The sequence below is a fragment of the Hydractinia symbiolongicarpus genome, chromosome 10 (assembly GCF_029227915.1).
Source record: "Hydractinia symbiolongicarpus strain clone_291-10 chromosome 10, HSymV2.1, whole genome shotgun sequence".
Lineage (NCBI taxonomy): Eukaryota > Metazoa > Cnidaria > Hydrozoa > Anthoathecata > Hydractiniidae > Hydractinia > Hydractinia symbiolongicarpus.
The window spans coordinates 23,548,644-23,560,030 of NC_079884.1; the positions used below are offsets into that span (position 1 = coordinate 23,548,644).

At 35.5% G+C, this 11,387-nt stretch overlaps 2 protein-coding genes across 2 annotated transcripts; one reads left to right on the forward strand and one right to left on the reverse strand.

Annotated features, from left to right (window-relative positions):
• The first annotated feature begins 2,011 nt into the window (after window positions 1-2,011).
• LOC130662748 (uncharacterized) lies at window positions 2,012-7,046 on the forward strand. The gene is made up of 3 exons (XM_057461672.1): window positions 2,012-2,885; window positions 5,317-5,524; window positions 6,044-7,046. Exons 1-3 carry the CDS (start codon window positions 2,340-2,342, stop codon window positions 6,832-6,834), a joined length of 1,545 nt encoding a protein of 514 aa, XP_057317655.1. The 5' UTR covers window positions 2,012-2,339; the 3' UTR covers window positions 6,835-7,046.
• A 536-nt stretch (window positions 7,047-7,582) lies between these two features.
• Window positions 7,583-8,605, reverse strand: LOC130612985 (tigger transposable element-derived protein 4-like). The gene has a single exon (XM_057434312.1). It carries the CDS (start codon window positions 8,603-8,605, stop codon window positions 7,583-7,585), a length of 1,023 nt encoding a protein of 340 aa, XP_057290295.1.
• Between the last annotated feature and the right edge of the window lie 2,782 nt (window positions 8,606-11,387).

Here is an 11,387-nt window from a genome sequence, read left to right on the forward strand (position 1 = left end):
TGTATCAAACTCCTAGCAGAGTCAAAGCTAGACACTGTCTACGATAAGATCTCCAGAGCGATCCAAGATGGTACCATTTCAGACTATGAGTTTACCTGGATCATGCAGTAAAAACAGCGCTACATGATGCTCAAGAAGCAGATTCGACAACAAACGAAAAAAGCTGTGAATACCATCAACGAGAATGAGTGCGCAGAGTTGCTGGTACAAGGTAGGCAGGAAATGAAGAATGAACTCTTGAAAAAAACTGCAATCTGCACCATCTGCAAGTGCTATCTAGAGAAACATCCTCCATATAAGTTTAGGATTGATATAGCGATCTTTCTTTACATTGATGTTGGTGAAGCAATGCCTCTCCAAAGACTCCACCTTGTTTAAGATCTCGTATTTTTCTAACCACTAAGGATAGTCACCAAGATCCAATAACATCATGAACGCAGAATTTTCACTGTATTAAGGGACACCCTAAGAGTAGATTTGTTAGGGGTTTTAATTAATATCGGTGATAGGTTACCGTCTTGGTCCTAATATCCAATCACGAATCGGTCATCCTTACCTTTGTTTCCTGGAACAGAATCACTCAACAAAAGGTTTTCAATTTTCACATCTTCGATAGTTAGTGGTGTTGCGTTGGTGTAAAATTCCTTGACTTAACGGTTTCCAAATTTCAACATCTTTTTATTTAAAGATTTTAAAACCTCAATTAGTATCAGTGGACAGAACTTTGATTAGGGAATTCCCCCGCTACTCAAAATGCCGTGGGATTCTGTCAGATGTTGTTGAGGGTTTATGTCAGCAGATTTGTCAGATAAGTCACGTGATCTTTTTCGAGCGTTAATTTTTGCTGATGTCAGTAGATTTGTCGGATGTCACGTGACTTGCCTACTCATTTGAGGGATGATGAAATCTGTGACGTCACGAGGAGTATCGAGAGAGCGTATGGAGTTTGACCGTCGAAACCTGAAATTGTGTATTAACGCCCTCCCTATACTCCCTATAGCTACAATTGAACATTGTTCAACATAAGTGAGAAACATATAGTATTTGTTTCACAGAAGTACTTATACGAAAAAGTACATAAGCTCTTACGTGCAAGAATACATATATGTGAGTGCGATTTCATGGAGGAGTACGGTTTAATGTTGCTTCCCATTCTCGTTTCAAGAGTATTTCAAATTAAAACCTTGAAGTAGAAGTTCTTTTGAGGTTTATCTCAAAGAGTTCTGCGAAATGGTCCGTTTTTACACTTTACAGGCTCGCCAGTCGCTGAGTTAGACCAACTCAGTCCTCAGGGCCTTTTGTTTTCCATCTGCGCTGCACTTATTGACAAGTCTGGCCATGTTTGTCTCTCCATCCGATATGCAAAAAGAGACAACAAGTTCTGGGATCGATCTTGCCAATGCTCAAATCGAAATCAAGCTACCGTTCACTCGCGTCCCCAGGATTTTTTGTCTTTTTAATATTTTTTGACGTCATCTCTCATCTCACATAAGGGAAAAAACCCTGGGGACGGGGATGGCTACCGTTTTAATCACACTTGTCATCGTACGAGGAAATGTTTTTATAACAAGGAACAGAACAAGGAGCTATTGCTCTTTTTTGTACGTTAACTCACTTCAAGTTGTTTACAAATTGTTTCTTCTGTTTAAGAATTTGAGTTGGATTAGTTTAGTTGGTTTATTTCCGTGTTTATCATGGTGGGAACAAGAGAGGAGTTTTTTGACCCACTAGTATTAAAATATCCAAAATGGCGATTTTAAAACGGTGATACAAAGGTTTAAAAGCCTTATATTTTTTTTCTTCTTGACGTCAAAAGTACAATTTACTCCCTTTTTTGAATACTTTATCAACAGCAAAAAGTTAATTGTTGCCGCTCTGCAAGAACGGCTCAGGGACCAAAAGACCCTGGGGACGGGGATGCGTGAAAGTGTGAATATTTTATGTTTGTATTAGTCAGCGTATAGAGTTAACTTGTCTACGCAAAATACATGTCATTTTACATAACATAACATAATGGACAAATACTGAGAATTTTCATAAGCTTTTATGTAAAAAATAATTTTACTTTAAGAAAGTAAAAAAAAGACGCATTCAAGATTTATTTTTCTGCAGACGTCAGGAAACTGAAATCGTGGGTTGTTTAAGAAGGCATAAAAACATTTTGCTTTCTGTGTGTGTCTTTTCTGTTTGTTTATTTGTACAGCACTACTTAAGTCTATAAAAGTAAAGTAATTTACGAGCTACTTTAAAAAACGTAGAAACTCTTCTCAGAAAAAAAGTGTTTTAATCGAGTCTATAATTTTAAGTAAAACGGAACTACAAGTTAACAACGGTTTGGAATGGCAATTGCAGGCAAATGTGTATTAATAAATTTATTCTGCACCATTTCTGCCATGACATATCTGCCATTTTCGATAAATGGACCTACATCATACGATGAGAAGATAGTCATTGTTGGAGCTGGCGCCTCTGGATTACACATGGCGTTATCGTTAAAGGAGAGAGGATTCAAAAATGTTGTTATACTTGAAAAAACAAAATGGCTTGGTGGTAAATCTTGGACAGTCCAGCATAGAGGGGTTGGACATGAAATGGGCGCGGTTTATTTATCTCCAGACTATGAAGATAATGTAATTCCTTTAGTTAGGAAATACACTCCAGGCGACTTAGTAAAATTGCCAATATCTGGGATCTGGCTGGATAATATGTCGAGGCAAATACCTTATGATCAATACGTAATATTGTATGCTATGAAGTATTTTAAAACAACAAATGTCACCCTCGCTAAGATGGGATTGGTGAAGGCTATCATCAAATATATGAAACTTCACGAAACTATATTTGGAAATTATACAGGAGACTTAATGCCGGAACCGACACCATGTGTAAGTAATTTTTTTTTATCTTCGATTCTTATTTACAAGATTAAGAGTGCAGCAAAATAAGCGCAAATGACAGTTAAATAAAAATAAAAAAAATCAAAGCAAAAGCACATAAAAGACAATAATGAAACGTTAACCTTATGCAGCCTTGATCTATTATGTAAATTGACGTCAGTCTAATGCATATAGACATCGTGCCATAACGTCAGAAAAATTAACAAATAAGACAAACTTTTCCGCTAACTTCTAAAAAAATGAACACACCCACTTTTCCTTGTCGAAAACAGAAGGACACACTCTTTATATTATTATAATGAGATATCGATTTCTGTAAAAATTTTAATGGGCTAACATTTGTTAAAAAAAAAGCTGAAATATTGCATAAAAGGAACAAAATGGCAGCAATAAATTTTTGCTTGGGTCAGCACATTTTCCGTGACGTTATCAGAAGCTTCAAATTTGTTAAAAATGCCACTATCTGCTTAAAATTTAATTACTTTTGTTCCAGAGCGAATTTTTGCATTCTGTTTGAATTTTCTGAAAGGTAAATAAAAGTTATTTAACATATTTTTTGGTTTTTACGTGGATCGCCTAAAAAATTGCCAAAAATTGCCCGAAAATTCGTTTTTTCCGATTTTTGAGTAAAATCCGATAAAATCGGGAAATCGGATTAATCACGTGTCCAAATTTTGCAAAATGATTTTTCTTAATAGAACAAAGTTTTGTTGCAAGTTTCAAGTTCTAAGGATAATCCTGACAGAAGTTATTAAATTTTCCCCATTATAAGGATTTCATAGAGATTTTTAGGGGTAGTTTCGAGTAATAGCCAATATCAAAGCCTCTGAAAGGTATGAGACCTAAAAATTTTGCATGCATGTGTCTAATAGATAAATATTGAAACTCAGTAAGTTTCATAGCCCTATAACATAGCAATAAGGAGTCATTAAAAAAAACCCGTCAGGGTCCGCCCCCCCCCCCCCCCCCGGACCGAATAGGGTTAAGCTTGTATACAACTTTTGAGAAAGCGAACAGAAGCATCACCTTCAAAAGAAGTAATAAACAAGAAGCCCTGCGGCTTAAAGTTTTCCGCCATTAGCAATAATCTGAAAAAGTACTGAACTTTGAAGAAGACTGAGTAATATGGAACAAAATCATTGAATATTCTAAAATTTTAAAATTGAATTTTTGATTATTATTGTAACTGTAAATCATAGCTAACTTAAATTACATAATTCTCATTTCTCTACAAGAACAATTTTAAAAGAAAAATAATAAACCTGAAAATGGATGAACAATAAAAACAAAATAAGAACAACGCCAAGGCTGAAAATTTATTGATTTTCTCTTTTTCTCTGAAAAAGAACTTGGAAAATATCTTTAAAGGTGGCAACAAATTTGTTTTTACATAATCAGTTACGAAAGGTTATTTTTAGACTACATATTCTTATTTTTTCTTTTAAAACACACTTGTCACGATTTTATAGCTATAATACATTATCTTTCACCAAAAATATTCAGCCTCAACAATTCCTCTTTATATTAAAATTCATGAATAATTAATTAGTTCTGCTTAATATAGCTTTAGTCTACGTGCTTACAAATTGTACAGAAGGAAATGACGTAATTATTAAAGGGAAACGTTAATAACATCAGAGATGGCACATTATTGGACGATCTTAATTATGCTACACTACACTGCACGAGATTTAGCTTTTTATAGCATATAAACTTAAAATAAAGTATTGTTTATTGGATAATAAAACAATTTATTTTGCTGTTAGGATTCTTATTGGCTTAAAACTCATTTTAGCCTCGTTCTCAGAAAAAAATCTGTCAATACGAGGATTCAGGCTTTAGCCTGGATAAGTTTTGGGTGTCCAGCCTAGCTACGCTATCTCTATCTCTCTATCTCTCCATCTATCTCCTCGGGCGATTTTAAAGATTCCGCCTTCGCTGGCGGAAATCAAATATTTAACCAGCTTTCAAGCACAAAAATACAATAATAAAAATAATAATACAAAAGAAAAAAATGTTTACTTCTATAAAATAAAAGTAAACTTCATTTCGTCAGTTGTTTTCTTTTCTCTAAAATAACCCAATGTTATCTTATTGTTAAATATTTTTCATCACAATCAAATAAAAAATGATCCTACTAATGCCACTATCCGAATTAGCAAACTATATCAGATTAATGTATTTAGCTGGTGGAAATTTCAGTTGTTCCTAATTTATAAATGTGATCGTTAAAAAGGGTGCCCGCTAAAATAAACCACGTTTACAAGACATTTTACTTTCGGGGCCACGACGTCCTGGGGACGAGGTTGGGTCTCATTGAATAAAACGGCAAAAGTGGATTTTGCCTTTCATGCCAGACACACTCACAAACCAATCAGGAGCACGCAGGTAGTCATAATTTTCTTCTTTTCTTTTTTAGGTACTGCACCAAACACGTGGAACGTTTCTAGATTTTTTGAAAAGACACAACCTTGAAGTAATGAGTCCAATTTTATACGGGGCTAGTTCAGTTCAAGGCTATGGGCGAATTAATGAAATTGCTTGTCTTTATGGAATGATGTGGAACACGCCAAACTTTATGAGGTCCTTACTCAGTCGAATTAGTGGACAAGTTACTAATAGGACAGGTATGTATATCAAAGCACTGGGAACGAGGTTGCCCGTTATCTGATTAATTTAAGCATCACAAAAACGTTGGTTTAACAGCGCGTGAAATCGGATAGACTGGCTTTAGGGTCGGTTTTCATTCAAGTCCGTAATTGTTGTGCAACACTTGTTGTGCAATTGTTGCAGAGATCGAAAAAAATCTCTACAACATGTGTTGTGTCGTTTTCTTGTACATCATGTGTAGTCATTACACCCTCGTGCCCACTGTTTTTTGCGGTTTTCATATCTTCTCTTATATCAAAAACGCAAAAAAACCTTGGGACGAGGGTGTAGTCATTAAAGTCGTAACAGTGACTGTTGTACAACTGTTGCTAAACACTTTTTATGATAATGTAACCCAACCTTTAGGCTGAACATATTCAACAACTTAAGAAAACCAAACCAAGCGAAACATTAAAATTTACTAAGTTAGCTAGATTGTGTGACGAAAATGTTTGTGAATCCAAGATTTAATAATTCCATCAATATCTTTATTTTAGGACTCTATATGTTGAGGAACGGATTTGGGAATCTTTGGAAAACCATAGTTAGAGAAGAAAAATTAAAAATTATCTTCAATGTGGACATATTTAAAGTTTATCGCACAAAACATAATAACTACAAAGATGTGTGGATCAAATTAAGGGTCGGCAGAAACTCACCTTCTTGGGAAAGATACGATTTTTTAATTTGGAGTCCAGAAATGAAAACCAGCATGAAATATTGGAGTAACAAAGAAATATATGATGAACAATTCTACTTCTCACGAACAAAACCCACATACTTTACAACCGCTTTAGTTGACACAGAGGGAACTCAAAGGGGACTGTCTGCTGTAGATTACTGGTTTGATAACATTATCAACAGTACGCGGGATAGTAGTTTATGGGCACTAAGAGATACTTATGCTGCGCTTCATGGTTTTGAAGGTGAAAACTACACGAAGGGTTTATTTCCATCTGGCAACGATGGCAAACCAATACGTTCCACGGTCACATATCAAATGAGTAGCCGGGAACCGTATTTTTACGAACTACAAAACATTTTAAGGAACTCTTTAAAGAAAATCGGAGCAAACAGGGTAGATATTTTGTATATGAAAGTATGGAGATACTTTCCACGCTTTTCTCCTGCTGACATGGAGAAAGGTTATTTGTGGAAGGTGTTGGAAATGCAAGGAAAGTATGGCATATGGTATATTGGTTCCTCTGTCTCATTTGAAAGTGTCAAATCAGTTATTGAGTATAATAAGTTGTTATTGAAGAACATGAAAATACCAATAAAAAAGTAAGAAAATGCTTTTCAAGTATATAATATTGTTATAAGAAAAACTATAAAAGCTATAAACTGTTGCACAGGAGTTTCCCAAGTTGGACGAAAACATGGTTGGGCTTACTGAGCAATCTCTTTTGAAATTATAGCCATCTATATTAATCTATTAACTTATTTTAGTTAAATAATAATGTATGCATTGTTAAAGACGAATATATAGATATACATTTAGTGTGCACTATTGACTATCCTCTATTGTCAAAACGTTAATGTATGTTTACCACAAGCTCTTTATGCAATTTTCCCCAAAAACACGCTCAGGTTCTCCCGAAAAGTTGACTTATTTTTTATTACGCTTCGAACATGTAATATCTGGAGAGCTTAATACCCTAAAACTTTTGCGTGTGATTCCATTTAACTATATTCCCTGAGTTTTTTGTAATGTTTTAAGCTTTTCTTACAAGTAATAAATATGGCTTTAGATTTCTTATTTCCAGGGACCCTGTGATATTCATTCATAATTAAGTATATTATTAATAAAGTATTACAGTAGAGTCTCCATAACTCGAACAGCCACGGGGAAAAGGAAATCGTTCGAGTTATGGAGACATTCGAGTTGTAGAGGTTTTCAACTTTTAGCGCAATGTCCTCCCTTTACGTGAACCAGCTGGATAAAAACGTTATTATTTAATCTTAAGTCTAACTTTAAGGGGGCTATTAGGTTAATGAAAGTCAAAACAATACACTTTTAATGAATTTTTTAATGTTTATTTAGAAAAGAAGTCGGTGATAACTGTTTGCTCACAACTCATATCAAAATCTTTGGCGATATTACGATTCAAGTCCCTCAGGGAAGCTATCATTTCTTCTCCAAAATGTGAAAAAATACTCAAGTCTTCGAGGACGTTGATAGCTGTACGCACTTGCTCGGCCGTCGGTCTTGTGATCTTATCTTTTTCCTCCTTGTCTTCTTCGTCGACCTCTTCTAATTCTTCGTCTTGAGTCCCAGTTATCTCAGCAATGATGTCAGCAGTCTTCAGACGCCCATGGGATGTACTGACTTCAATGTGAAAATCAATGAAATCTTCAGTTGATAAGTCAGGATCAATGTGGTCAGGAAACCTTCGTTTTATGTAAGAGAGTTCAGCATCGAGGGTTGGAATTGGGTCTTCTTCTACTTCGCTGGTTAAACTTTTAAAAGGGTCGTCATCTTCGTTGATCGCTCTTTCTGCATCCTTTTGGGAAATTCCTGATTTTCGAAAGCAATTGGTGAATGTTTTGTTGGAAACATCATCCCATGCTTTCCTTAGCATGTACATAGCTGCAAGAATCGAGAACTTCGGAGTCGATTTTTCCTCGTCCAAGGCTTTTATCAATTTCCCCACTGCTAGCGATCGATATTTTGCTTTCAGGGCGCGGATAATTCCTTGGTCCATAGGTTGGGTTCGGGACGTGGTATTTGGAGGAAGAAAGATCAATTCTACCCATTCCAGGTTTTCAACATGAGGATGTGCGGTACAATTGTCAATAATCAAAGCAATTTTTTGCTTAGAGACAGAGAATTTTCGATCAAGCTCGCGTACCCACTCTTCGAACAGTTCTCCAGACATCCAACTATTCTTTTGCGAACGGTATCGACAGGGTAGTGTTTTGACACCTTTAAAGCAACGAGGGTTGGCGGACTTGCCGATTACAAACATTGGTAATCGTTCCCCCAAGGCATTACCAGCAGCTAAACCAGTAAGTCTAACTTTGCTGTGTTTTCCTCCAGAACACTTATCACCTTTCATATGCAAAGTTTTATTGGGAAAGAAATCCCAAATTCGTCGGCGTTAAAAATGTCTTCCAGAGGATAGCGGGAGAGAATGGTTGGTAATGTTGTCTCCGACCATGGCGCTGTCATTTCCTCAGTGACGGACCGTGATTCTCCAGCGATGGTTTTGAAGGATACTCCATACCTGAAAGGAATGGATGAGAAAAACGTTTATCTCTGTAGTTGTGGCTAGTGGAGATGGAGCTTTACATTTTGTTTGATTCGAATCATGGAATTCTAAATTTAGAATGCCATGGCCATGATTCGAATAGAAAACATTCGATTGTTACCATGTTTTGATTTGTGAAAGAATTCGAATAGAAAAAGATTCGATTTTTACCAAGTTTCGAAGTTTTGACGAGTGAAAGAAAGCATGGAAGCCATGAAAGTCCAACAAGTCAAAAGATTAACAGACATTATTTGTTGTATAGAACTTCCTATCATTAAACTTATTACGTACGAAATCGACGCTTTTGTCATGGGGTATCATGTTTATAAAAGTAATTGGACACCCTCTGTTGGAGATGAATTTTATGGTTTCATGGAACCAACAAATAAAATGGATAAATATGCAGTTGCAGTCAAGAAAAATGATGGAGAAATCATTGGACATCTACCACTAGGAAAGTCAGGACGCTTTGCAAAAGTCATATTTTACTTTCTGAAGAATGACAGCTTCAATGTTTGCAAAATAACAATTACTGGAAAGTCATTGAATGCTGGTGATGGATTAGGGATGAAAGTCCCATGCAAATTATCCTTCCTCTCTGAAAGAGAGTCTATTGATATTTTAAAAAAACAACTACCAAAGCTATTGTAACATTTTTTTAGATTTTATCTTCACGAAGATAAACAAACAAAATCTTAGTCAACTAACCTGGTTTTCCATTTAGCCATCCACCCCTGAGAAGCTTGAAATGACTCGACACCCAACGCTTCGGCAAACTCAAGAGCTTTCTCTTTCAGCATCGGGCCACTGATTGGGATATTCTCACTCTTCATCATAAGTAACCATTTATGAACAGCTTTGTTCACATCTTCGAATTTTTCTGGCTTTGATCTCTTCGATGTTTGCCCGTTGTTTATCTGCTTGTAAATCTTTTCTTTATTTTTTTTCCAAGTTGACAGGGTGCTTGGAGGAATTTTGAACTCTTTTGCCACATCCTTTGGCGCAGTACCCTTTTCCAACGCTTTAAGAGCTTTGTACTTGATTTTGCACGACTTATTGTCAATTCGACGCTTTGATCCTGCCACAGACGACATTGTTATGAGAGTGTCTTTCTTTTGAAATTCTTTAGATTTTCTCGAAAACGTTCGAAAAAGACGTTCGAAAGGTTTATATGACGCATCATTAATCATTCGAATTAATAATAAGGCCTGCAAAACACGTATTAACAAGATTTTTAGACCCAATTTATCAGGAAAACTGTTCGAATTTTGATTATGATGTCAGAAAATTCGAGTTATGGAGAGAAAAGTCTCCAAGGGACAAAAAAATTTGTTCGAGTTAAGGGAAGATTCGAGTTATGGAGGTTCGAGTTGTAGAGGTTTTTTTATAAGAGTTTATTAGGAAATTTTCACGGTGCCAACGAATTTGTTCGAGTTAAGGAGAGATTCGAGTTATAGAGGTTCGAGTTATGGAGACTCTACTGTAATATCAAAGAAAAACGTCTCTTTTTAGCCAATACTATATTAAAAAATTCATTTATTTATATTTATATATTTACAATTTATTTTCCTAATATTTTGACATTAAGTTATGGTGTAGTCATCTTTTTCAATCTTAAGAGGTGCACATTCTTTCTTAGACACAGTAAAATAGACGTCGATAAGAAAGGGACAATGAAATGAATTATATTATTTAATGTGATATTTGTAATTCTTCCTTTTTTTCGAAGATTCCCACTACTAATTCCAAATGTGGTTTTCTTTTTTTTTCCCCCAAAGTTCCCTTACTTCTTAAAAAATCCATTTTTCAAATTAAAACGTGCCATTTTATTTGAAGAAACTAATTTAACTCCATTTAGGCGTGGAACCGGTGAGGGGAAAATGTCCTACCAGGCTTATTGTCGTTATAAGCGTACGGTTAATCTTCATAAATTGAAATCTCGATAAAAGAAATGCTGACGTGAGAAAACATTATTGCTGACAGTCAACATTTAAAGCATGCTTTTTATTTTTCATGCGTCAAACATCATTGTGACTTACAACACAACACAAGATAATGGCAGTTTTGTCTCCACCTCTTCCCTACTCACTTCCCTCCAAAATCCAACCTGATTAGAGTTAAATGTAGTTAAAGTGCAATTACGTGCATATATAACCTAATATGTACATATTATTAATTTATATGTGCAGACATTAGCTAATATGTACATAAACCTTACTTTTTCAGTCTGTTATTTGGTCTTCTTTTTTTTATGATTGTAAACCGTAAACTCCCACGGTCACGGAGTTTAAAGGCAAAGTTTGAAAGGCTATAACAGGTTCTGGCTTTACTAAGGTGGAATTTATAAGCGACATAATTGTTATTTAGCACATGAACTTAATCCTGGAATGTTTACAAAAAAACATTTACTATAAACAAGAACCGAACCAAAGGAACATGACTTTATGGATAAAAATCATGTTTTGTTTTCCTTCCTACATTTTAAGTCCATGCGCCTATATAATCGGGTGGGTATACACAATTACCTGATATAGTCGTCCGTGATAGGGGTGGGCTTTTACTCGGGTGGGCCTAACGTATTGGCTTAAGG

Bases quoted from the DNA above. Each gene is read 5' to 3' on its own strand.
- LOC130662748 (XM_057461672.1), top strand. From the start codon at position 2,340: ATGGCAATTGCAGGCAAATGTGTATTAATAAATTTATTCTGCACCATT. The intron at 2,886-5,316 runs GTAAGTAATTTT...TTTCTTTTTTAG, and splicing joins TGCCGGAACCGACACCATGT to GTACTGCACCAAACACGTGG. The intron at 5,525-6,043 runs GTATGTATATCA...TCTTTATTTTAG, and splicing joins ACAAGTTACTAATAGGACAG to GACTCTATATGTTGAGGAAC.
- LOC130612985 (XM_057434312.1), bottom strand. From the start codon at position 8,605: ATGAAAGGTGATAAGTGTTCTGGAGGAAAACACAGCAAAGTTAGACTT.